This window comes from Typopeltis vanoorti, chromosome 16 (genome assembly GCF_054136105.1).
Source record: "Typopeltis vanoorti isolate ZY-2024b chromosome 16, IOZ_Tvanoo_1.0, whole genome shotgun sequence".
NCBI classification, from domain to species: domain Eukaryota; kingdom Metazoa; phylum Arthropoda; class Arachnida; order Uropygi; family Thelyphonidae; genus Typopeltis; species Typopeltis vanoorti.
Genome location: NC_143564.1, coordinates 67764845 through 67792773, shown reverse-complemented (window position 1 = coordinate 67792773; position 27929 = coordinate 67764845). Strand labels below are relative to the sequence as shown.

General features: G+C 32.9%; 2 protein-coding genes across 3 annotated transcripts in view; one reads left to right on the top strand and one right to left on the bottom strand.

Moving 5' to 3' along the window:
• LOC150098101 (uncharacterized) overlaps window positions 1-7500 on the top strand; it is a 117449-nt gene extending 109949 nt beyond the window's left edge. For both annotated transcript variants that reach the window (XM_090405984.1, XM_090405983.1), the window contains exon 3: window positions 197-7500. In XM_090405984.1, the coding sequence (XP_090262110.1) occupies window positions 197-382 (186 nt within the window). In that variant the 3' untranslated portion in view covers window positions 383-7500. The remainder of the gene's footprint in view (window positions 1-196) is intronic.
• Window positions 7501-10976: 3476 nt separating this feature from the next.
• LOC150098100 (5-formyltetrahydrofolate cyclo-ligase-like) overlaps window positions 10977-27929 on the bottom strand; it is a 44918-nt gene continuing 27965 nt past the window's right edge. The window contains exons 3-4 of the mRNA XM_090406048.1: window positions 18639-18768; window positions 10977-11526 (exon numbers count right to left, since the gene is read on the bottom strand). Of these exons, the coding sequence (XP_090262174.1) occupies window positions 11302-11526; window positions 18639-18768 (355 nt within the window). The 3' untranslated portion in view covers window positions 10977-11301. The remainder of the gene's footprint in view (window positions 11527-18638; window positions 18769-27929) is intronic.

Sequence of the window (27929 nt, the reverse complement as noted above, 5' to 3'; positions counted from 1 at the left end):
TAATTTAAAAATGCAGTAGTTTACCTTTAGTTTGGAAATGAAGCAATGAAATTTTTATTCGGCTAATTTTTAATTTTTTCACAAAATATATATTCACTTGTGTATATATTCATTTGTGTGTGCATGTTTATATATTCATTTCTGATTATATAAAATATAATCAGAAAATATTTCATTGAGGTCTTTTTCTTTACAGAATAATGATCCATACAGAATATATCCCTGGGATGTAGAGGAATGGGATAAATTCATGAGGCACAGATTGGTGCGGAAACGTCGACGTCGTGCTTTATTTATGGGTGCAATGGCACTGGCTCTTGTAGTTTTTGTAGGCCTAATAGTGGCTGTTGTGATGGTTTACTTGAGGAGGAAACAACTGTGAATGAACTAATGTGAATGAATGAATGAAATACTGAATTGTTGTTCACTTCATATCTTGGAGGGAAGAAAAGGATGAGCATGATGATTTAAGTGACTTTTTTATATGCTACTCACTGTATAGTGTTTTTCCCCTGACATTACTCTATATCACAGTGTAGCAAACAAGGAATTGTGAAACTTTTCCAGTAAAATTACTGCATTATTAGTACATATATAAAATCCTTCTTGTATGTAGAACAGTATGCTTTCTCTTTATATTTTTGCTTTCACTCAGGAAGAGATAGCATTCAAGTCTTGAGTGGAATAAAAATTAACAACCCAACTTTAAAGTAAACGAAATGAAGGGGAGATGTGTTTTCAAAGGATTCAAGAAAGCAAACTATTTCGAGTTTTGTAATTAGCTTTCACCAATCTAAACGGAAGCTTTCTTATGAACTTTCACATGGGACATGAGAAGTGTTTTCTTTAGAGAAGAGTGAAAAGACTCAACTATAAATATATTTGTTATTTTCAAACATAAAAAAAAACAATTATCATAATAGTTAAACAAGCTGTTTAGATAAAAATACTTTTTACAGTTCATTAACATATTCTGGCTTGGCTTAATATAAATGTTAAGTCAAAATTGTGGTAAATAACAATTATTTAGGTCTCATAACACATTTATATATTTTACATTCTAAAATCATTTACATTTATACATACAATATAATATTCAAAATCACATATATAATCATCTTATTTTCAGTGCCATTTGCAAAAATCTAAGATTAATTTACTACAAAATTAATTGACTGCAAATTGCCCTTGTTAATGCATGTTTAATTTTTTAAGTACACATTTAAACTAATATAGCAAATATTAGTTCTTTATATAGTAAACATCATATAACAGCACTCTGGTTTGTATTACAAGTGCATCTCAGCTAACTGGTTGCTTAATGTTAAGTAGTTGGCAGTTTTAACATGTCATTATGTGACCAGCAGACAGATATTACCAGTTTATACTGTGTGTGTGTGCTTGGATATGATGTGAATTAATATAGTATAATTATTTTAAAAAATCTCGTAAAATCCTTATCCAAATAGAAAAAAAAATTAATTGAAAATCTCCATGTTCTTTTTTTAAAAAGTAATCCAATCAGTTTAAGAAATCTATATTTTTCAGTGCAATATATTTAAATAAATTTGCTGTTAATGATGCTATGTCGCTCCCTATGAACGAACATCCTATTTTGCCATCTGAATATAAATTTAACAAGTATGTAATGTGATGTACTCAGTGATTAAAACTTAGATTATTTAAAACCTTCCTATTATTATTATTATATATTTTTTTTTCAGGTGATAGTGTTTCTCAATTTTTATATAAGAAAAATAATACTATTTGATATTAGAAACAAAGTTTAGATAATGCACATTCTTTAATTACAGTGATTCAAACCTTAAAGTACCTGTATAAAGATTTTATTTATTTTTGTTCCTGGGTATATATTTAACAGGAACAGTAATCAGAATTGTGCAAACATGAGATCTAATAAGCATAACTTTTTTTAAAAAATATTCATTATGTGGCATATCTCAAACTACTGCTTAACTACTAAGCTTATATTCACTGGAGGAATATATTCATTTAATCACTTGGTGACACTTCTGCTACTAGTAGTCACTCCTGTAAGGAACATTAAAAAAAATATTGCTCAGAGCACAATACCAAGGCACTCATGGTTGGAGATAAAAGCATAGTAATGTGAGAAAGTCAGTCAAAGACTGATTCTTTCTGAATGGGTACAAATGTTTACTTTTGGATTGGAAAAGGGAAACATCTGCATCCAGTTAAATCATATCTCTTTAAAAGTGAATATATGATTAATATACTTTAAAAGAACATAAGGACTTTTGATAAGGGGAAAAAATAGTACAGAATTGATCTGACAGTAACTGTTAAACATTCATGAGTAAACAGATTCATCATGGAAAATCTTTCTCAACCAGCAATGTACTATTATGGTGAACCTTAAACTCATTCAAACTATTAGAATTCACAAAACACTCCAATGCAATTCCACTAATACCACTTTCCATGTAGAAAATCTACTTCTCACTTCCTTGTTTAAAACATTCTTGTACAGCTTCAGGACTGACTTCTCATTCTTTCCAATATATGTATATTAACCCTGTAAAATGCTCTCACCAATTCAAATGTCTGTCACATCACTTATTTTTTATCTATCTGCTTAACACTGCAATTTATAATTCCTCAAATGCTACCCATATGCTAACATGTCTTCTTCAGCTGTTCAAGAAACATATCAGATTCCTTCCTTTCATAATAGCTACTCACCTCTAGACCCATTCCAGAGTTTCCTCACTACAAAACCAGGTGAGTGACAAATTTATATACAAATATAAAATATGTGTGTATGGTGTTATGTATGCAATGGATTTATTCGGCAATATGACAACAATTAAATAAATTTGATGACTAGAAGCCGAGAGATACTGAAATAGAAAAAATACTATGCATTATTTAATCGCACACAACTAGTTTCATTTTTTTTTAGAAAACATTAAGTGCATAACTACAAAAATATACATTACAAGAGGCAGCTATAAATTAACTTGTAAATGTATTGCTGACACAGTATTAGTATTGTTGGGCACATTCATGTGGGCATGATCTCGTGTACGCCAAAGTTGGATAGCTGAAGAGTGACATCAGATAGGTTATAACTAAGGTTAGTATTAAGATGGACCAGATTGAAGACAATTTCTGTTGATTCCACAATTCTGATAACAAATAGTAGTTTTGTTCAGCAAATAGTATTCAGCTTCTAGTGATTAAATTTATTTAATCATTCATTCATTCATTCACACACACACAGATTTCTAACCCATGTGTGGTCTGATCAAGACTTTGTACAATGGTCAAACTACATTATTTATCAGTGTCCTTATCATAGTAACCAAGTACTGCGTAGGCTTTACAACCCTTGTAACATGTCTGTTGAACTTCAGCTCTTGATCCTAAATTTCTTCCATCTCCTGAAGCACAGTTCCAACAATACAATACCTTGTAGTTACTAACATTAAAAAGTTCCACTCATCTATCCATAAAATCATAGAAAAGTGGTCATAGCTTAAACTGTGTAATTTATCAATTTTTTGCCCTACCCCCTTTAGAGAATGAAAAACTTTAAAAAAATCTAATCCTAATAATAATAATCTATATGATTTCATACAGTGAAAGAATACCGTTAATACCCCCCCCCCTCTAATATCTGTTTTAAGTACAGTAATTACTCAAACAGCACAGTTAATGCATGCCGAAAATATTAAGTACTAACTGAAACTGCACTGAGGACAGCAATAATATAGCAGGCTTCAGTGTGATGTGTTCTAGCCAATTACTGTATTAGTGTAACAAAAACAAACATGATTAGATAGTGGCATTATACCACTGCAATACTCTATGGTAATATGAACAAGATTTTTGAAAACTTTTTGGAATGTACGGAAATGCAGAATGGTTGTGAACATTATGGTATCACATGGAAACATGTTACACTTTAATTTTGTAATACATTGCTGCTTCAATGCCAAGAATAGCTATTAATGTAAAATATAATCAGTATCATTGCCTTTCTAAGGAAATTACAGTAAATGTACTGCAATGAATTTAGACTATTACAGAGGGTATTATAGTGAAACTTACACTGAAAATGTAGGTTTCATTCATTATATAGGAAAATGTTCGAAATCACATTACGTGAGGTATTGCTGTATATTGCATTACACTAACATTTATTTCTCACATAAAAGTTGCAGAATTATCTATCAGTAAAAAAAAAAAATTTAATCAGAACCTAAGTTCTTGACAAATGAACCTCCCCCCCCCCCCCCCCGTCTCCAAAAAGAAAACCATCGATGCCTAAAATATTACAGTAGAGTACCCTACCATGATGAGTCCTTGGAAGTGTCATGCAATAGTAGTAATAACAATAAATATAGTTTAAAAAAAAAAACATTTCAATTAAGAATCTCACAGGTTTGTATCATAAAGAACTCATAGCAGATATTTTTGGTTAAAATTATTACAGTGAAATCTCATTCAAATGTAGTTCATAATTATAACTACTCATTCTTATACATCTTCCAATTTTCAGCACATGATAATTCTACATAAATTTAAGTGCTCCAAATCCCCCCCCCCCCAGTATAATAATGTGTACTCATTAACCTGAAACATTAAATCACTGATTTAATGTTTCTGATTTAATCATTGATCTGATTAAATCACTGATTCGGTTGTAAAGTCCATAATTTCTAAAATGAATGCTAATCACCGTGCAACACTAAAAGAAAGGATTAAATCACTGAATATTAAGCACAGGAAAGAAGGTGAAAAGAGGATATATTTAGCCTAGCGATTTCAAGGCAATTGATTACAAATTTATATTTTCACTTTTGGTTATGGCACTGGATTCACAAAAGATATATGCCTACCTGCCACTTTCAAATCAATTAATTAAACTAATGTTCCTAATGTAATTAATGATTTAAATGATAAGATAAATAAATTCAAGAATGTATAAGAATGTAATTCAACATTCAATTACGTAAAGAAAGGTTCCACACAATCTCCATTGTTGTTTATAATCTATAAGGAAAGTGATATTAAACCTGACAAACATCTGAGATATTCCACTCAGTTCTGTTCCCAATGCAGATGTTATCTTCTTAAATAAGTCTTTTGAGTGTTCAAGATTTTTTAACCAAATAAATAATTCCTGTAACAAATTTGAAAACCATTCAAAATGAAAATTAAAAATATATAGGAAAACAGAAAGTATCAATTACATTGTCAATGAAGATGGAAAATTAATTTTTTTTAATGTCCATCTTACTCATCAAAGGATGGTAACTTGTAGCATATATATAGTATTGTTAGAGGGATAAGGATTAGATAATTGGCAACTCTGCTCTAGAAACCAAGCACAAAACTTTTTCAAGTCACTTGCAGCCTGCAGTCAACAGTCTCACACTGGAACAACAAAAACTGTACCACACCTAAATTTTCCCAAATATATATGCCACAATGGGACTGAACTCACAGCCAGCTGGTTTGAAAGCAGAGATGCTATCTATTTGGCCAATCAGGCAAGCAGTAACAAAATTTTAAAAGAAAAATAACAAAATATAGAATACGTAAGACTGGTATAATAGGCAGTCAGTTCAATAAATATATATTTGAACAAGAGAGAAATCAGCTAAAACACCAAGATGACAACATACAAGACACTATTCAAGCTAATTTTATGTAGAAAGTTAACACCGAGACTGGTCTTGTCTAATAAAATTATTTATCTCCAAAAGTCTGCATATATTGGCTCCGGAATTAACAGTTATTTAAGTTTAAAAAAAAAAAAAATTGGCAAAAGAGGTGTTTGAAGCAAAAATGACAAGGAAAAGATGCAGAAGACCAAGGTTTAAATAAGCAAATGCAACTAGAAGTGTATTAGAAGATAAAAATAAGTGCTGACCATACAGTTGATCCTCACTATAGCATAACTTGTAAGGAGACCACAGGAATGCTTTGTTATAATGGACAAATTTCTTTTAGCATAACATTATACTGATGGGGCTGACAAGTCAAGATTTGTATTGTGAATAAGAAATGAAGAGAGCTTGCATAGCTTAGTTAGTATAGACAAAGTCCTTTGGTTAGAAAGACCTGGATTCGATTCCATCCATGAAGTGAGGAACCTTTATCTGGTCTCTTTCAACTAAAGGTGAGGTAACCATCTCATACAGAAGTAGAAGGTTTTTTCACCTTGAAACTCTGGTTTTTCGTCCCTCAGAAGAGGCAAACTGGCCCCGTGAACACATGGATCTATAGTCATAAAATATACTTAATCCCTCATTAGGCAGGTTCAACCTGTCCTAAGGGACGTGGAAGGAATGGGGAGGGGGTTGAAATCCCATACAAAATAAATAATAAGAAATGAAAAATGGCACCTGAATTGTGTTGCACTACTACAAGGAAATGACGACTATAATATATAATAACTGTACAAAATATGTACAGTTATTAAGGACTAGAAGACTGATACTATATGAAAGAAGCACCTCTGTATTGCAGTCAGTGACAATGATAACTTTCAAGTCTGGCATTATCATTACAAGAGACCTCCAGGGAGTCAATGACTCATCAAGGGAGGCCACATATTATATGTCATACCTTTCTTGAATTGATTCATGCTATCTGCATTCATAACTTCCAAAGGCAAGCCATTCTAGTCACACACTGCTCTATGAGAGGAAAAAAAAAAAAACTCTCACCCTTTTCTTGACTGCATTCATTCTCAACCTGAACTACTACAGTATGGTAGTTCAGTTTGGATGCACTCGTCCTCTCCCCACACTCTATAAAATGAAAAATTCCATCCTAGCATTCTGTATGATCTTTCAGAAGTTTGAATGTATCACATAATCTATCTTTCTCCTGTTTGTTAGTGTCTAAAGTCCACAAATCTCATCTCTTATAATCTACATTCCAGGTCTTGATTATGATTTTTAATACTCTCCTTTGCTCTCTCTCTGCATCACTTTGGAAACCAGATCTGCACACAATAGTCCAAATGAGATCATATCAAAGTCTTGTAAAGAGGCAAAATGACTTCCTTATTCTTACATGTCTCGTTTCAGCATTGAAATTATCTTATGAGTTGATTTGCAGCCTTTACTATATGGGCCTGAACTTCAACCTCTTCAGCAAAACTCCAACATCCCTAGCTAGTCAGTTTCTTCTAGTATGTGTTATTGTTGTTATGTGCCATCCAGTTGTTTTCGATTCTTGGTGATCCTATGAACAAGGGCTCTCTATCCCACTCGGCCTCTTGTCCTTTCTTTCAGTAACTGTAAGTTCAAGTTGGTAAGTTCTTTTATGTTGTCCAATTGAACTCTTTTGTGGTCTTCCTCTTCTCGTTTCCTCAATCTTCCCCAACATAACTGCCTTCTCTAATGATTCATCCACTCACATAATGACCAAAGTACATAAACTTCTGTTTAGCGATCATCACCACCAAGGAACATTCTGTCTTTATATTCTCTAAAACCTTTATTATTATTATTATTAATTCTTTCTTGTACAAATCCTCTATATACTCTTTCCATTTTTTTTTCACTGCTTCTTCCAGACCTCTTCTAGTATAATCCTACCACCAAAGTGTGTAACTTTATATTTACTTACATTGAACTAACAGCCATTTTCACATGCCTACAATTCCAACGTATTCAAATTATTCTGCAGGTACTACGTATTAGTGGTGTTTCTGATTATCCTGCCTATCTTTGCATCACCAGCAAACATCAAGCTGTTTGCTGGTGATGCAAATCATCAAATGTCAAATTAGATGATTTGCATCACCACCGGTCAAATCCTTCATAATGTCATTAAGGCAGAAAGTGAATAACAATTGACAAGAACTGATCTCTGGAGTATCACTAGTCACCTCAACGCCTCAAAGATTTTGATGTCCCCCCTCTAGCATAATAGTCAGCCAAGTTCTGAAAACTTATAATATAAATATGTACTTTAAGTAAAAAAGGAACATAGGTAAAACTGTTTATAATTTGACTTTCTTCAATCAATATAAATTTTATATTGCACTTTGTATATTATAAAACATAAATTGAACTGAACTCGGGGAAAATAAAATCCACGTTAATGCGATCCTTGAACTTGATGTCTGCTGCAAAGTTTTTATTTGAGGTACTAATTTAATTTAGTCATTTTCAATCTCAAATTCTCATGGTTTTTGACATCCAGATGATTTTTTTTTTCAGTAGCAAGTCATTGACAGCACTAAAGCCACATTCAACTAAATATGATGACGGGAAGTGCAACAGTATTTTTTTTTTTGCACAACTAGTTGAATTCTGGTATTTCGTTTCTGTCTCGTCAATAAGCCATGCCATTGTTCCCTTTATGTTGAATAAAGTTCTAATAGACTCATCATTTTGCTTTTCTGAGAGTTCTTCTTGATACTGTATTTATGTTGACTGCTGTACTAGTGATGTCAGCTTTTTTTCTCGGAAAATCAGGGTTGCAACATCGACAATTTATCGCTGACAGTGGTGAGTTTTTTTGAGTATATCAGTGATGAGGTGACGAATGCAACATCATTTTCTAATTGCCCCAAAATATTTCAAATTTCCCCTGTGGGGGTGTACGCCCCACGTTGAGAAACACTGTCTTAAATCTTGCAAATGTGCATCCCTTGCACACCACTTTTTAATATTTGTCAGGTGGCCATCCTCTTATCTAAATTAATAGTTTGTAATTCGGTCCCATATTCTTCAACTTATGTAACCAGTTTACAGCTGATATATATATATATATATATATATATATATTCAGTGAAATATTAACAATTGACTATTTAGACTTATGTGCTAATTTGAACTCATCATGGGGTTTAATGGACTAAATACAGCAATATAATTAAGTGAACAAGTTTAATCATAGATTTTGATCTCATCTCAGAATTTGTACGTGTTTTGGCAATTTTAATATTGTTTCTGTGCGGTTAGCCTAGTGGCTTTGTGCTTCACAACCATATGCCTGGGGAAGGAGTGTCCTAGGTTCGATTCCCGTCCACGACGTGAGGAGCTTAAGGATCTTCCTCAGCCATAGCCAAGTTAGCCGGTCTTGGGCGTCGGCAGCAGGGTTTTTTCCACCAGTTTATCTGGGGTTTTTCATCCCGCAAGCAGGCAAACCGGCCCCCGTGAACACACAGGTTACAGTCATAAATACTTACAGCAAGGAAGGCAACGGGAAACCACCTTGCTCATAATCATCTCTCCCTAGAATGGTAGCATATAGCTACCCTCCCCCGGCCATATGGCAGATGGGAACCAGAAGAATATTGTTTCCCTGACAATGTCTCAGTGCCTGAGATGCAAAAAGCATGATTAAATGTGTTGTGTAATTAATTATATGTGCTGTATTTATTTCATTAAATCTCCATAATGAATATATCTATTCCCCTTGTCTAACTCAACCATCATATTATTATACTATATCTATTAAACATTTTGGTTCTACAGTCATTTCCTGTTTAGTGGAATAAAAAACTTGAGTTTCTAAGAAGAAAAGTTCTGCCAAATCAATATTCAAATAGATGACTGGACTTCTCTTACAAAGTCTTGTAAAGGTTCCTTGCATCTTCTAGATAATTCTAACCTGTCATTTGAAATGAAGAGCAAACATCAGGTTTTGTTAAATTAACAAAACTGAACATTTATTATGATATTTTTTAAATTAATGTTTATTTCTACATAAATGAAGTAGTGCAGTTAAAGGAAAAAAAACTTACTGTTTTAAAAACTAACAGATATCATCATCTAAAATAAATTACTAATAAGGCTGAACAAACATGTTAAACTGTTCCACTTCATAAATTCAGTTTAAATTATACTAATTGTACTTGACAAGAAATTATACTTTTCATCCATATTTTACATTAATGGAAATAAGCATTAAAAGCATGCTTTTCTGTATAAATATAGCAGACCTCAGTGTAATTCATTCATTTTTTGTAATTATAAATTATGAAGTTTATTAGCAATTACAAAAAATGTTTCATGAAAAATTTTGTATTTTTATGGGCATAACTTTTTTTTTTTTTTAAACCACTTGAGAAACTTAAGCTTTGTATGAATCAGGTTTTCCCAAGGAATGAAGTATGATTTTTTTTTTTTTAATTAAAATTTACTGTTAGCTACCACTAAGATATCAACAATTAACAAAAAATAGTCATACATATTTTCAGTTGGAGAACTGAAGTTTTGCAGAGAAGTATTTATTCTTTTTAATGTGTGTATGTGTAAGGAGGGTATCTAGACTCCTTAGATCCTCCCTACATATTATTCATGATGTGTCTTCCCCGCCCCTCTTTTTTGGTATTTATTAAGCATTTTAAGCACATGACTGTAGTATAAAGTTAGAAATGCAAACATACATTATACTGAGATTTCACTCTATATTAATAACTACTTAACTGCTAGATACTTAATATGCCTATAAGGGTAAAAATATTTTGATTCTCTTTCTTATAAGTTTTTGAATATTTTTAAATTCAGCAGCATTCTTAATATCTCTTATCAATTAGCTTATCAAAAACTTACTTACACAAAAGCAAATAATTTGTTGAATATTAGAATAAGAATATACCCAAGAAAAACAATACCATCTAAAAACAGCATAATTTGTAACATAAATCTGCATCAGCACCTGAAATAAATTTAAGATACTATAAAATACACTTGATTGTTATATATAATTTTTTTAACTAATTCTTCTAAAAATATATCTTAACTTTCAACATGACTTACCATTTCTTTACATATTTCTTTTTTCCCCATTAATATATCTATTTCCTATGTAATGCTAAGAGAATACTAGTGGTTTATATAAAAAGTTAATTATAGTAATGTGCAACAGTAAGTATGCAGCAAGGATTTTTTTTTCTTTTCATTATAAAAAATGTAATTCACAACAGTATATAAATAGAAAATTATATTAAAAATAAAGAAATTTTCTAATTTCTTTTAATTCAATTTTGTAATACAAATTTTAGACACGGAAGAAATCTGTAATCTTTTAAAATTTCATATTTACACGTCACAAACATTAATTTTCTATCTGATGACAAAAAATAAAATGAACAATTTGGCACATGATACTTCAAGCCAAAAGAATACTGCTTCTCCCATTATTCTTCTAAAGAAATCACACTAACATTTTTATGCTCCACTTCCAACTAATGAATAATGCAATCTCATATGAAAATCACAGAAGCAAAACCAATTATGCAGAACAAAATACTGTAATGATCATAAACATCGAAAGTTAATTCTAATCATCAGGATACACAACCTCATCCACCATGAAATCATGCTCATCTGTTGGTATGCTGTGCAAAATTTGTTCATGAAATGCAAGACCAATAGTATAAGGATGTCCTTGAGGGTCGTGAAGACAACGTCCAACATATACATCATAGTATCCTTTGCCCCCACCTATGCGATGTCCTCTTTTTGTAAAAGCAAGTCCTGGAACTATCATTAAGTCAAGCCCTCCTATAGGGAAAAAGCAATATAATTTTTTTTTAAGAGTGCATACATTCTTATATTTCAAGAATTTAAGGATAAACTACTACAAACAACAAAAAATTCAAATAGTCCACTATAGCATACTATGAGGTTTTTGATTTTTATGAGTGGAGCTGCTCTGCTTTAAACAAAACATTTATTAAAATATATTTCTGCAATTAAGACGAGTTAAAATTCGGTTATGATATCACGAAAAATTTAAAGTGGATTACAAAGAACGTAACAGTGTTGAATTTTATTGAAAATAAACTATGACAGTTCTTCATGAGAAAAAAATATTTACAAAACAAACCTACTGTTGATTTGTTTAACAGAAAGCATACACATACAAAAAAAATAAATAAATAAATAAAAAATAGTTAACTAGCACAGTGACGATGGATAAAATGTCTCATGTGAGAAGTCCTGTCACTCCATAGAGGTGCTATGTTATCATAATAAAGGTGATTCTTTATGAAAATTTCTTTTTTATAATCTCTTACGTACAAGATTATGTCCTCTGCAGGTAAACGATACCTTTTTAGACAAAAAGTGCAATAATGACATGCAAGAATTATTTATAGACTAAATACTGAACATGATAACTTTTAGAGGTGTATACTTAGGGAACAAATGCTTAATATTTCATGTTCATCCTCTAGGATGAAATATATTTCTTCCATGTTCAAAAATCATACATTTTGCCTCTAGCTGATACTCCTGTTTTTTTAATATTATTTACTAACCTGAATTGCTTGTTATTTATTCATATCCAATACCAAACCATCTCTATTCAAGTGGAATTTGAGTAACTAGGAAATTAATCTGCTGCAAATAACTTGCTATTTTAATAGGTGATTAATACCAGTAAAAATATTACATTAAATAAAATGGACTTTGTTATAGTTTGAATTCTAGCTGAAAGTAACTATGGAATATGACCAGTATATTATATCTATTATTAGCCGCACATCATACCACTTCAAAAACAGTTAGTATTTTACTGTTATAATTAATTAGATTATATAAGATGTCATGTGAATGGTAATAAATATTGGAAGAAATGTATCTTTGTATGTGCAAGTCAAAAATAATAGGCAGTGAGTATATGTATTCCCCCCCCCCCCCCCCACAGACACACACACACACTCTTAGGTGATATTTTACTGAATGTATAAGATGCTTCCTGATGCATTGTATAGTCCAGCTATCTCTGTGTGTGGGATGGCACTCAGTCTCAGGAAATCCTCATTATATATGCCTATCAAATATATATATAAGTGTGTGTGTGTGTGTGTGTGTGTAACTTATGGAAATCTACCCTATCTGCAAATGGCTGTTACCTTACAGTACATTAATATTAGTACCATGGATAGGTAATCTGAAAACTCTGCTCTAGAGACTAAACATAGGACATTTTTTTAAAACCATTTGAGGCCTCCATCTCACACTAGGTGATGAAATTTATCTTCCACCTAAAGACATTCAGAAATTATTTATATTCACAATGGAATTCAAATGCATAGCCTATTTGATTGGAGAACATAGCTACTTGAACATAGAAGAAATATTTTCTCCAAAGTGATGTTAGTCACTAGACTAGCATCTAGCACAATCAATTCATCCACATTTCTTTTCTCCAAAATCTCAGTCACTCTATTAATTATTCTGCTCCTCAAACACATCTTTCAGCAAATGTTCAGATTTTACATCCGTAATAACTGAATCCCAAACAACACACTATTCTCTTTCTCTCACTATTCCATGTTCGAAATTTTTTCTACAATGAATCAACTTCAATATGCCAAGAGTATATGATTCTTCAACTGTATATGGTTTAAAACATATTTGAAAGAAAAATATACAGCCTATACTTAAGTTGTAAGATGGCAGAAGTGAAGGATGTACAAAGATGATGTGATGTAAAATCAGGTGTGATAAGGGTTATAAGCTATTTCCAAAGTTGTCCATCTATATGGATCACAATATCAAGTGGCAAAGCTGATATCAAAATCAGACATAGTAAACTTAGCTCTTTATGTCAATAATTTTATACTCCTAAATAAATCTAGAACAAGTCTTAAGGACTAACTAAACTGAATAACTGTTTTAATACAGATGTATGAAAATCAGCAATAAATATAAAAGATAAAAACTGAAAACAGGCAGGAACATGGAATGTTGACTGCATTTTCAAGGAAAAGCTACAGAACAAGTGAAATATTTCAGGTATTTAGGCACTATAGATTCGTTGAACATGTTGTTTATTAATTTTAACGGTATAATAGAACACAGAAACTAAGTAAATAATTAATTTATTAACTTAATGCTGATATTTCGCTGGTGTTATAACCAGCATCTTCAGAGCACAAAAACACCGTTTGTCACAATACGCAAGACTAAAACAACATGGTGTACGTAAACAAAATTGAGCAGCAACACAAAGACTAGAGTCCTGATTTTGGCGCCCTCTATCTGGAAAAAAAAAAAAAAAAAGCTATCATATATTACTAGAGTCCTAGAAAAGTGCTAGTTTTTTCTTAATATGACTGTCTCTTAGATCTTCGGCAAGTTAATACAGCCATATTTGTTGAGATTTGGAGTGTGTTTTAGGGCTTCTGTCACCTCTAAGAACAATCTCTCTGATTTATACGGGTTTCTGTGTAGTACTTTTGTGTTTTTCCAGTTGATCTTGTGTGCAGGGGTATCCAGAGCATGGTCTGCTAGGCCCGACTTCCCATAATGATAGTTCCGGACGTATCTTTTATGTTCGCTGATGCGGATGTTCATAGTTCTTCCTGTTTGACCATAGTAGGCTTGATTGCATGAGCAGGGTACTTGGTAGACTCCTGGATGTGATAAAGGAGGAATGCTGTCCTTGGGTGAGCGGATGAGGGTGGCTAATTTGCTACATGGTCTGAATGTTGTGCGTAGTTTATGTTTATTGAGAATTCTTGAGATCTTTTCGGATGTGCCTTTAATGTAAGGAATGGTGACTGTTTTGTTGTAGTTCTCTGTGGTGGATGGTGGGAGGGGTTTCTTAGGAGTGTTTAGTATTTTGTTTATTTTATGTGGATTGTAGCCGTTGGCCAAGAAGGTGTGGCGTAAGTGAGTCAGTTCAGCAGTAAGAGCCTTGTCATTGGAACAGATTGCTCTCGCTCTATGTGTTAGTGTTTTTAATATGCCATATTGTTGAGAAGGATGATGGTGTGATTGTTTGCCAGGAAGGGCAGACTGGAAGCCAACAACTGTCTGCCCTTCCTGGATACACTCATCACACGTCTCCCAGATGGTTCCTTATCATTTTCAGTTTTTAGAAAACCCACACATACAGGTAGATACTTACACAAACAATCACACCATCATCCTTCTCAACAATATGCATTTTAAAAACGCTAACACATAGAGCGAGAGCAATCTGTTCCAATGACAAGGCTCTTACTGCTGCACTGACTCACTTACGCCACACCTTCTTGGCCAACGGCTACAATCCACATAAAATAAACAAAATACTAAACACTCCTAAGAAACCCCTCCCACCATCCACCACAGAGAACTACAACTAAACAGTCACCATCCCTTACATTAAAGGCACATCCGAAAAGATCTCAAGAATTCTCAATAAACAAACTACGCACAACATTCAGACCACGTAGCAAATTAGCCACCCTCATCCGCACACCCAAGGACAGCATTCCTCCTTTATCACATCCAGGAGTCTACCAAGTACCCTGCTCATGCAATCAAGCCTACTACGGTCAAACAGGAAGAACTGTGAACATCCGCATCAGCAAACATAAAAGATACGTCCGGAACTATCATTATGGGAAGTCGGGCCTAGCAGACCATGTTCTGGATACCCCTGCACACAGGATCAACTGGAAAAACACAAAAGTACTACACAGAAACCTGTATAAATCAGAGAGATTGTTCTTAGAGGCGACAGAAGCCCTAAAACACACTCCAAATCTCAACAAATATGGCTGTATTAACTTGCCGAAGATCTGGGAGACAGTCATATTAAGAAAACTAGCACTTTTCTAGGACTCTAGTAATATATGATAGCTTTTTTTTTTTTCCAGGTAGAGGGTGCCAAAATCAGGACTCTAGTCTTTGTGTTGCTGCTACAATTTTGTTTAAGTACACCATGTTGTTTTAGTCTCGCGTATTGTGACAAACGGTGTTTTTGTGCTCTGAAGATGCTGGTTATAACACCAGGGAAATATCAGCATTAAGTTAATAAATTAATTATTTACTTAGTTTCTGTGTTCTATTATACTGTTAAAATTAATAAACAACAGGCACTATAGATGTCTAATTAAATCTAATTAAAAGTCAGTAAAGATGACTAATTAAATACAGAAATAGGCAACAGAATCATTAAACATGATACTGGTAGGGAATATATTGAGTATATTTATACGGAATAAGAAATTAGCCAAAACACTAAATGAGCAGTATTTATGAGAGTATTCAAACCAATTTTGATATATCCAAGAGTTGAATTAGAACTAAAACAGTTGGTGGAAGACCAGTGACCACAAATACATGTTATTTTCACAGTATTGATGACAACACAGAATGATAAGAAAATAACATTTATTAACTTAATTGCTGATATATATTTTACTGGTATTATATTATATCCATCATCTTCAGAGCACAAAAACAGTTTGTCACAGTTTGGTATAATAGCGGGACTAGTTTAAAAAACTATAACGGACAACACAAGGAACTAAAGTCTTAATTAGGCAGCATCTATGCTGGAAAAAGAGAGAAAACAAATATTAATTATATCTTAAAATGTCTGTCTCCTAGATTTTTTGTAAATTTATAGATCCATACTTGTTGAGGTTTGGAGTATATTTTAAAGCTTCTGTTGATTCCAAAAACAATCTCTCTGACTTATGACTTCTGTGTAACACTTTTGTTTTCTTTCAATTGATCCTGTGTGAATTAGTATCCAAGGCATGGTCTTCTAGACCTGACTTGACATAACAATAGCGCCAGATATATTTCTATGTTCACCAAGGTGGACGCCAACAGTTCTTGTCTGTCCACAGTATGCCCAGTCACAAGAACAGGGCACTTCATATAAACTTTTGAATGTGATAAAGAAGAGAGTTTGTCCTTAGGTGAACAGATGAGAGTTGCCAATCTGACATAAAGTTGAAATACAGTGCATAGCTGATATTTATTGAGCACTCTAGATATTTTTTCAGATGTGCCTTGAATGTATGGGATAGTAACAGTTTTGCTGTGGGCTTGTGTGGTAGGCAATGGAGGGGATTTCTGGGATGCATTTAGTATTTTTTCTATACTATGGAGATTATAGCCATACTGGCTGAGAAGGTGTGACGTGAGTGAGTTCAGTAGTAAAAGCATTGTTACTGGAACAAATAGCTCTAACTCTGTGAGTGAGTGTTTTCAGGATACCATATTGATGAGTTGGATGATGGTGTGACTGTTTGTGCAAATATCTCCCTGTATACGTGGGTTTTTTATAAACAGAAAAAGGAATCATCTGGAAGCCGTGTGATTAGTGTATCCAGGAAGGGTAGGCAGTCATTAGCTTCCTCTTCCTTTCACCTTTTTCATGTCATTTAATAATCTCCAATTTATTTTCCACTGTTAAAACAACTTTCTTTTTTCCAACGTTTTAGGGGTTGAATGCTAGATAAATTTGGTTATACAACAGGAGCACACAAACAAACTTTCATAATGTTTAACTTCTTGTTACCGGCCATAAAAAAATTGGCATCCCTTATCCGCTCTACTAAAGACCAACCTCCCCCCCCCCCACAGACCTACCTGGTGTATACCATGTCCCTTGCAGTTGTAAGCTGTCCTACTTTGGCCAAACAGGCAGGACAGCAAATATCAGAATTTCAGAACACAAGGACTACATCCATTTTCACCAATACAGCCACTCTGGTCTTGCTGACCATGTGCTGGGTACCTGCCATAGAATACGGTGGAAGAAAGCCAGGATAATACACCATAGCAAATACAGATATGAAAGGCTTTTCATGGAATCAGCTTCAGCCCTAAGAAACGATCCAAACCTCAACAAATTTGGCTGTATGAGACTTCCTCAAATTTGGGAAACCTACATCAGAAGACCTTCAGCCCAATCGCCCAAGAATACCAATAGTGCCCGCTAGAGGGCACAATCAGGACTTTAGGAGAAATAATAGCTTCCTATTTCTTCCTCACTTACTGTTTTGTTGTGCCTACATGCACGTGTCTTGTACTTTAAGTTCTTGAAAATGGCAACGTGACGTTGCCGAAATATTAAAATATATTAAAATTTATTTTAATGTATATCCTAGTACGTTGTAATTTCCTTAAATTATATAGTGAAAATGCATAACCAACGTCTAAGCCTTTCCACGAGAAAAGAGAACTATGTTAAATAGTTCTCTTTTGTCTGTTATATTTTGCATAATACACTTGATGTGCACTCTGGCAGCAGAATGGGAAACTGTAACAGTGATGACAAATAAGTTCTGCTAGAAGGATGATGAAATATTGTTTGATAATGATACAATGCTATTTAAAATACCAAGTAATGACTTTTGTTATTTTATGAATCCACATGCATAGAGAATTTTAAAAAAAATTAAATTTGTATGCCCTACAGAGGACTATAGTTAATCCGACCTCACAGATAACTGAAACCTGGATAATCAACATTTTATTGTACATGTAAATGATAGCTGGTTCTATACAATCATATGTAAACATACAATCTACCAATGGTATGGGATTCATAAAATCTTCTGTAAACTGTTATTGCACAACATATTTAATGAAAAATTAAAGAGAAAAAAAGTTTATATGCTGATTATTAAGTGTTTAATGAAATAGTGGCATAATTACAATTTCTGTCTCTCCCCCAAACACCTCTCTCCATGGTACCCCTTGAATTTTAGGTGGTTCCATTAAACTTTTTCACAGAATATTCAGAACTGCACACTGTGAGGTTTCTATTCTGGCTATACTATTGTTACAACTTGTTGCACAGTGAGATTACAACCAGATGTCTAAAGTGAACTGCATGAATCCTTAACTACTAGTAAAATTTAAAAAATACTTCCCAGTGGCAATTGCCTCCTCGCGTTGCATATCTTCCTCTGTTGGAGGCTTTATATCCCACTTTGTCATCAGCAATTTAGCATAATCTTCCATTGAATATAGTTTTAAAATTTCCATATACTGGCTATCAGGACTGCAATTAAATGGAAACAAATTCAAACATAAAAATAATAGTAGGTTTCTAAGATTTTTTTTCAATAAAAAATATACACTTAAAGGCTCAGTATTAGTGGATTCAACTATTAATAGCAAATTTCCATTTTTTTTTAATGTGGTTCCCACCAATTAAAGGTTATTGGCCTGAGAATTAGATGCTATAGAAATGTCTGAGCAAACATAGAGCAAGCTTTTTCAAGTAATTTTCAGGCTTTAAATAAGCCGTTGGTGTACTCTGAACAGGTAGATAATATTTATCTACCATCTAAAGCCACTTATAAAAACATCCATGCTCAGTGGGATTAGAGCCCACAGCCTACTAGTTAGAGAGTGGATAAGTTAACCGCCTGGACTACCAACCAGACTGGTGTTTCATATTTGGGAAGAAAAAAAATTTCTAGCACTCGCACAGTATATGATTGCTTGGACATCATAATAACACTGCATTGCTCAGAGCAATCTTATTGATAATTTTATGTCTTTATTCTTGAATGGAAGAAAACTGAAGGGCGAAGTGACCAACCAATGCATAAAAAGTTGCAGAAAATGACTGGACATGCTGATGGAGGACACATGGATGATTTACATATTAGACATTCAAGAACTACACTGCTTTCCATAAATTAAGGAACAAAGAGAAAAGTCACGATAACTCAAAAAGATATGAATTTTTATGCAATTCAGTGAAAAGCAATTATATTAGATGCAAAAAAAATGCTCACAAAAATTGTAAATAAATAACCGAGTAACAAAGATACATGAAGCCAATGGTCAAAAACAAGGTCAAAATGAGATTCTCAAAGGTTCCAAATAAGAAATGAGGTCAAACCCTCACATTAATACAATGCTCACAACAATATTTTATATTGTTTATAATGGTGTCCAGGAGCTAAGTTGGTAATAACCCATGCTCCTGCAAAGCTCTCCTAAGTTACTCAAGGTTTTGGGGAGGAGGGGGAGGGTAGGGGGGGTTGAGAGCAGCAACGAATCTAGATCAGGGGTGGCCACCATTTATGTTCCATGCACCAATTTTTTCACATACGAGTTCAGATGCACCATACAATTCCTGTACCCTTAAAAACTTCCAGTAAAAATATGTTAATATAGATATGATATATTGATTTGATATAAAAGCAAGACAAACATTACTTACCTTGAAGACTTGAGTCTGTTTTTTTTTTATTTTCACAAATTTTTTAATGTTCGGAGTTAAATTAGTTACTGAGAGCATCAGAGAATTCTTCAAATTTTAATCAATGAATCATGACTTCATTTTGTTTTTAATCAATTTCATGGCTGAAAATGCTTGTTCACATCTGTATATCATTGCAAAATGACAGATATAACTCTGGGCAAATTTTCTTGATTCTGGAAAATGCTCACAGGGTAATGATTGCCAGAAATTAATCATGTTGGAAGCATTTTGGAACCGAGAGAAGCTCATCAAATATCATGTTCAATAATGAATTCATTTTCAAGTCAATACATTCCATTTGTGTGTTACTAGGCATCTTCATGATTTTTTATTCACTAACAAAATGGGTTTATAAATGCAAGTATGCAGTCCTCTTTTTTAGCAAAATCACAAAAACAGCTTTCAATTGACTCTTGCAATAATCTGATTTTTTTAATATATTTGGTAAAACTACCATTATCTTCAGCACATTCACTCTACTCTTTTTAAGTGTGGAAACTGGCTCAAATTCTCATTTTCTAACTGAGAGGTAAACAGTTGTAACTTCAACTTGAACACATTGATATCATTGACTAGGCTAGGAAACAATTTGTTCTTGTCCTGCAGTTTCAAATTTAGATCATTGAGATGGCTGGTAACATCAACTAAAAATGCTAAATCAAACAGTCAATTGTTATCACATGAAAAGACTCTTTCCTTAGGCAGCTCATTTTTCTCTTTTAGAAAATTAAGAACAGTGTTTTTCAGTTTCCAAAATTTATTTAAAACCTGTCATATAGAAAACCAGCCCACCTCACAACATGTCAAATTTAACATTTTTTTTTTCACACAGTGACTCTTGGTGTATAATGCAGTGATATTTTAATAAAGGACGACAGAAAAAGTTTTCAAGCAAAGTCGTAGTCTCAATGGCTTTACCTATCATTGACATTGCTCCATCAGTACAAACACTAATGAGTTTACTAGAATCTATTTCTAGACTTTCTGGGGCATGATTTTACTTTCTTAAATATGTCTGATCCTCTTGATTTTTTCATGAAGCGATTCAAGACTAATAAGTTCTTCAAAAACGTTAAAACTATCAATTCCTCTTATAAAAATGCTTAACTGGACTACATCACATATGCTAGCAGATTCACCCAAAGCTAAAAAAATAAGGTCCAAGCCTGGACAAGATCTTTCAACTGCTCAGTTACATATGAGAGTTCTTTGGTGTATCCTGATACTCTTTGCTTTGACAGATCAATTTTGTCTCCTTTCCTTTTTGATATTTTTATCATCAAGACATTTGCAAATATATGGAGACAAAACTTAACAAATTCTTCTCCATCACAGAAAGATTTTTGTTTCTTTGGCCAACGAAAGCAATTTTGTAGGACGCCTCTGTCATCGACAAACTTTCGTAACTTCTTTTAGCAAACATTTTGTCTTCTTCTTTTGATTTCTTCCTTCTTAATCATATATTCTCTCCATAACTTAGACCAAAGCACTTGCTTCATTTCAGTCTGATGTTGTGTTTTATAGTGTCTATTAAAATCATGTCTTTTATTATGTGAGAAAGCGTTTTCACAAACAATGCACAATGGTTTTCCTCTCCCCATCACACAACATATGGACAAACATTGGGGGGGGGGGTCAGGACCTTGTCTAAGTTACAGCATTCATGGTTCTTCTAGGAAATGCATAAAGGTTGGTGCTTCCACCCAATGAGATGGCTCCCAAAACTATCATGCTACCTCCACCACAAGTGTCCCTTTCATGGATATCAGAGGGATGATAACGTGTCCCTGGTTCTTTGCAGATTAGAACAAATCAGAACTTGCGTATAAACAATACTGACCTCTCCCCCCCCCATTGATCTTAAGTCCACTTGACGTAAACCCACTCCAAATGTTCTCTCCTGTGCCATGGGAACAGGGGCATGCAGACTACTGGTTGCCTAGCATACAGACCACCTTCATTCGTGAAGCCTTCTGTACACAATGGAAGCAGATACCAAAGTTCCTGTAGCCAATGCAAGGTCAGATCATAGCTGATTTGGGGTAGCACTCCTGTTTCAGTGAGCAGGAAACTTTGGTTTTCATCTCCTGTAAACTCAAGAAAATCAACCATAGAACTCACATTATTTCAGACAAAAATATATAGTGTTAGGATTAGGGAAAATTAAATGATTCAGCTTCATCTTCCCAAAGTTTCTCTTCCTGTTTTTTTATAGTCTCCCCTCAAGTATGATTACATTAATTTTACATGGATACTCAGCAGAAAGACCTCTGTAATTCTTACATATTTTATTTTCCTTTTTACAAATAGTGCTATAAGAATTCCTCTCCGATTATCCAGAATTCAACTTCGGAATTATATAACAGCCACTGTAAAACTTGGCATATTTGAGCATTTGTCAGATATCATCTACACTAGACAACTTTACCACATGCTTTCTTGAATGAATCGATTTTTCTTAAGATTTTGCCATTGGGTCTCTAACATTGGTTTCTTGTTTGTAAACTCTTTCACTTTTTTGCAATAACATTTGTATATTTGAATCTATAGTTTTTCTCTGAAAGCTGTTTAACTTTGATATTCTTATTGGCTTAAACCAAAATACAAAAATTAAGTTACAACATAATGGGATTTAATGCCCACTGGGCATTGTCCAGTTAATCAAGGACCCCACTGTTTTCATCAAGGAAACAGGAATTTTTTTATTTATTTACGACTTCTGTAATTCTTACAGAAGTCGTAATTTAATACGTAAATATTTTGAAATATTTATATTAAAACTTATCACTGTGGTTAGTACGTGTGTTTTTTTAGTAAGGAAACAGGAAGACAGTGAAAAGCCAGCTACTGGAATAAACTCCAAATATCATATCAGCAGGATTTAAAATTGGCACATCAGCATTAAAGGTATTAACAGAAAAGAAGAACAAACCAAAGAACCTAGGAAAATCCCAGTTTGACAGAATTATGTTACCAAAATAAAATAAAAAAAATAAATAAAAAAAGGCAAGATTCTTCTATACAACCACAAAATATTATAGTCTGTCAATAATGACCAGGGAAAGGCAGTAGCTATAATATTCAAAACTAAAGATGATAAGCTTCTTCAATAGCAGATAATATCAAGCAGAGCTATATGGATTAACATCAAAATAGGGAATTGGACAATAAGACTTATTTGCACCTATAGTCCAACAGAAAGTCCCGCTAAGGAAGAAATGGAGGACCCCCCCCCTCGAATCATTAGAGAAAGCAGCAGACATAAAAGTGGCTCTTTTTCCAGATTTGGAAAAATTTGGAGGAAAGAGCAAGGCTAATAATAATAATAATAATAATGAAAGTATCTACTAGATTTCTGTTCAAAATATCTCGGTATTAGTAATGACTAGTTGTTACTAATACCACATACTGGCATAAAGGTGTGCAAAAATTCACAGAAAACACAAGAAATAAGAAAAGTCATTTACTATGTTAGTGATGATAATGATGTTTTTACACTAATTAAGGACACAAGAATATACTACTGATTTGAAACAGGAATTGATCACTATTAATTTCTGAGTATGATAAAACTGAATATAACACTGAACGAGAGTATGTAAAGAAGTTTTAAAAAGAATCAAAGTAAGCAGCTTCAAGAGGCGAATGTTGTGTATATAGACTCACATACACAATTATTCAAAAAAAAAAAATGAAAACAGTTTGAAGACAAGAATCAAACCTTGGAGACTGATTGGCAAAGTCTGAAAAATAACATTGATTCAAAAAGGATGAATACCTCAGCACTCCATGATGGACTTAAGTTAAAGAGGAAGTCAAAGAAAAGAATAAAGCATACTGAAAGTTCCTTCTAAGTCAGTTTTCTCTAAGTTCTCTTAGAGAAAAATGTTAAAAAACCAAGTGTGAAAACAACTAAATAAAAGTAGCAGAAGACTTTGGTAAGAAAACATAACATAAATAATAAGATGGTACTAAAATATTCTAGTGGTTATTGAAAAGCTAAGAAATGGAGAAAAAAAAAGTATTGTAAAAGGAATCAGACACAAAATGACACAACAAAAATTGAGTATTAAAATATTTAAAGATGCATGTAGAGTAATTACCATGAAAGATTACTTAACAAGACCAAACATTGATAGATAATAGTCAATAGGAATGCAATTAGGAGTACACATCAGTACTGGAGGTTGAAAAAGCCATCAAAAACATAAAATGTGAAAAAAGCAGTTGAAGTAGAGGATAATTTACCAGAAATTCAAAAATATGGAGGTATAAAAATTTTACAGTGGTTGCATTGCATAATGCAACCACTGTATAATTCAGGTGGCTTTGTCACGGGGTGAATTTCAGGTGATTAGAATAGTGATCTCATAGTGCCATCTATCTCTCAGGGGACCTTGTAACCCCTAGAGAGCGTGTCCTCTGGGTAGCGGATAGGGGAGCCCACCATGTGTGTGTGTGTGTGTGTGTGTGTGTATATATGGTGGGGTGGTCCGAATATACTGAATAAGGACTCGTGGACCAACAGGGCCATAAGGGGCAATCATCTTGATTGTAAGGGAAGCGGCACTCCCATGGACCCCTAGCTGGATATCTAGCACTTACTTTAATCTTTCCTATAAGGCTTTATCAGCCAACTCTTCTTACTTTATGACCCTTGTGCTATTAGAGTACTCGAGGGCCATGGGGTCTTTTCATTTCTGGCCTTACAACTATGTCCTCTCTATAAACCTTACTATATTTTTTCTATAATCTACCCTTTTCCCTTCAATATACCCTATTCCTCCTATGGGTTTAAATTCGGAAGAAGGCAAGTTCAGAAGCCTTAAGGTAGCAGCCCTACCACTGAACTATTCCATCGTCAGGCTAGTCCCCTGACATGGAGAACATAACCATACTTGTAAGCTGACAGAAAAAGATAATCGGATTGAATCTATGGGAAATGACCCTGGAATGGAAAAGGGAAAACGAAAATGGAAACGACAAAATATAATACACATAGCAAACTGGAATGTAAGAGGAATAGCATATAAAGAAATAGAATTAGACCAGTTATTAAATGAAAGAAATTTTAAAATGACAGTAATCACTGAAACAAAAAAGAAATTAAAAGGAACTATTGAGAACTGAAAATTTTAATGTGATATACAGTGGAGTCGACAGAGACCAAAGAGCACAAGCAGGAGTCATGATTTGGATTCATAACTCCCTTTCAAACAGTTAAAACATTATAAATTATGGAATGAAAGAATAATAGATGCTAGAATAAAAAAAAAAAAAAGGCTAAGGAAGAGAACAGGATAACATTGTTTTTTATAATCAGCTACAAAACATATATAATAAAATAAATAAAAATGATTACATAATTTTAGCAGGAGACTTAAATGCAAGAATTGGAAACACGAAAATTAATAATAATATAGGAATACATGGAGAACACACTCTAAACAGAAATGGTAAAAAATTGATTGACTTTGTAGTTTATAATAACCTAAAAATAATGAATTCCTTCTATACACATAAAGACATACATAAATATACTTGGGCAGCAAGAGGATGGAAATCAATATTAGATTACTTCATATTAAATGAAAAGACATCAAAATTTTCACTAGATGTTAGAGTTCACAGAGGATACGAAATAAGCAGTGACCACTTCCTTGTTAAAATAAAATTAAGATTACCACCTAAATGGCTACAAGTAACAAGAACAGAAAGAAAAATTGAAACATTTGTTTATAAAACTAGACTATTGAATGACACAAATGTACAATGGCTAATATGAACAAAGAATTAACCAGTATCTAGATAAAATAAAACAAAATGAAGAAATAGAATAGCTTAATATAAAAACGATACTAAATGCAGCAGCAAATGAAAGCTTAGGAAAGACCAAAAAATTCAATAAAAGAAAAAAACTGAAGATCTGGGATGATACAATCAAAGAAATAATCAAAAAGAAAAAAGAAGCCTATCGCAAATGGTTAAGCAGTAAAAGATTAGAAGATGAAATAGAATATAAAAGAATAAGAGCCATAGCTAAAAGAGAAGTCAGAAAAAGACAGAGAATCATGGAATAAATTTGTTTCTAATTTAGAACATGATTTATATAAAATAACACCCAATGTATATAAGATTTTGAAACACCTAAATGCAGATTACCAAAGAAAACATAAAATTAAACACTGAATTGAAATGAGAAGAATTTCTAAATTACTACACAGAACTCTGGACAGACAAATATTTTAAAAAAGACAACTGGCAAACAATTAACGAAAATGAAAAGGAAATAACTGAAGAAGAATTAGAAATCAGCCTGAAAGAAACAAGAAACGGAAAATCACCTGGAGAAGATAAGCTAGGTCCAGAACTATATAAATATGCAGGAACAAGATTCAAAGGAAGACTCTTATTATTTTTAAATAAAATTTACTCAACTGGTATCCCCCCAATAGAATGGAAAAAAGCAATTGTGATTCCTATCTTTAAGAAAGGTAATAGAGATGACCCTAAAAACTACAGAGGTATCAGTATACTAAATTCATGTTACAAAATATACAGCAGAATCTTAAATAACAAACTAATGAAATATTCCGAAAACTTTATTCTAGAGGTACAAAATGGATTTAGAAAAGGACGATCATGTACAGACCCAGCCTTCTGCCTAAAATTAATAATAGAGAAAAGAAGAGAATATAATTTAGAAACACATATTGCATTTATTGACTTTGAAAAAGCATTTGACAAAGTTAAAAGAAACATATTATTTAACATATTAAAAGAAAGACAAATACCAAATAATATCCTAAAAGCTGTCACAAGTATATATGAAAATAATCAAATACAAATAAGATTAAATCATGAGCTATCATATATAAGAGAGATAAACCAAGGGGTCCGACAGGGATGTCCCCTCTCAGCAACTCTTTTTAATATCTACTTAAATGAAATAATAATAAAATGGAGTAAAAATTTACATCAAGGAATTAAACTTTCACCTAGTTAACTTAAACACTCTCCTCTTTGCAGACGACCAAATAATAATTACAAATTCTGAAGATAACTTACAGAAAGCTATTTTAAATCTAAATGAGATATCCAAAGATTATGGTATGATAATATCAACGGAAAAATCAAAAACTATGGCCTTTAAAGGACAAGATCCAACAAGAACTAAAATAGTATTAGATAACAAGATCTTAGAACAGGTGAATTCATTTAACTACCTAGGATGTATGATCACTTATGAAAATGAAAAAGATATAAACATAAAAATTGCAAAATATTTAAAAATAACAGGAGTAATTAACTCTATATTTAAACCAAACCTAGTTCAAAAATAAACCAGGCTAAAAGTATACAATACATTAGCCCTACCGGTCTTAATGTATGGAAGCGAAATCTGGACAATAAAACAAAAAGACAAACAAAGATTAACAACAGCAGAAATGAAGTTTATGAGAAAAACTGCAAAGTATACCCTATTTGATCACAAAAGAAACGATATTATGAAAGAACTAAACCAAGAACCAGTAATTGAAAAAATTAAAAAATATAAACATAGATGGATGGAACACGTTCAAAGAATGAAAACAGAAAGATTACCAAAACAAGCCTTAAAGTACAAGCCATCAGGAAAAAGAAAACCAGGACATCCTCTTAAACGATTCAATGATGACTTCTAAGGTCGGAACAGCCATACTAGGCCTAAATCCTTGATTTAGGCCTAGTATGATGATGATAGTGCCATCAATGAAAATGGGAAATAAATTTAAATGTGAGTATTTCAGGTAAGATTTATGCAAGCATCCTTTAGAAGAGGATAAGAAAAATTGTGGAACCTACAGAAGAACAACCCGAGTTTAGGCCAAATAAAAGTTCTTAGGATCAGGTTTTCACTACAAGACAATTATCATCAAATTCTTGATATGTGCCCTCAGGGG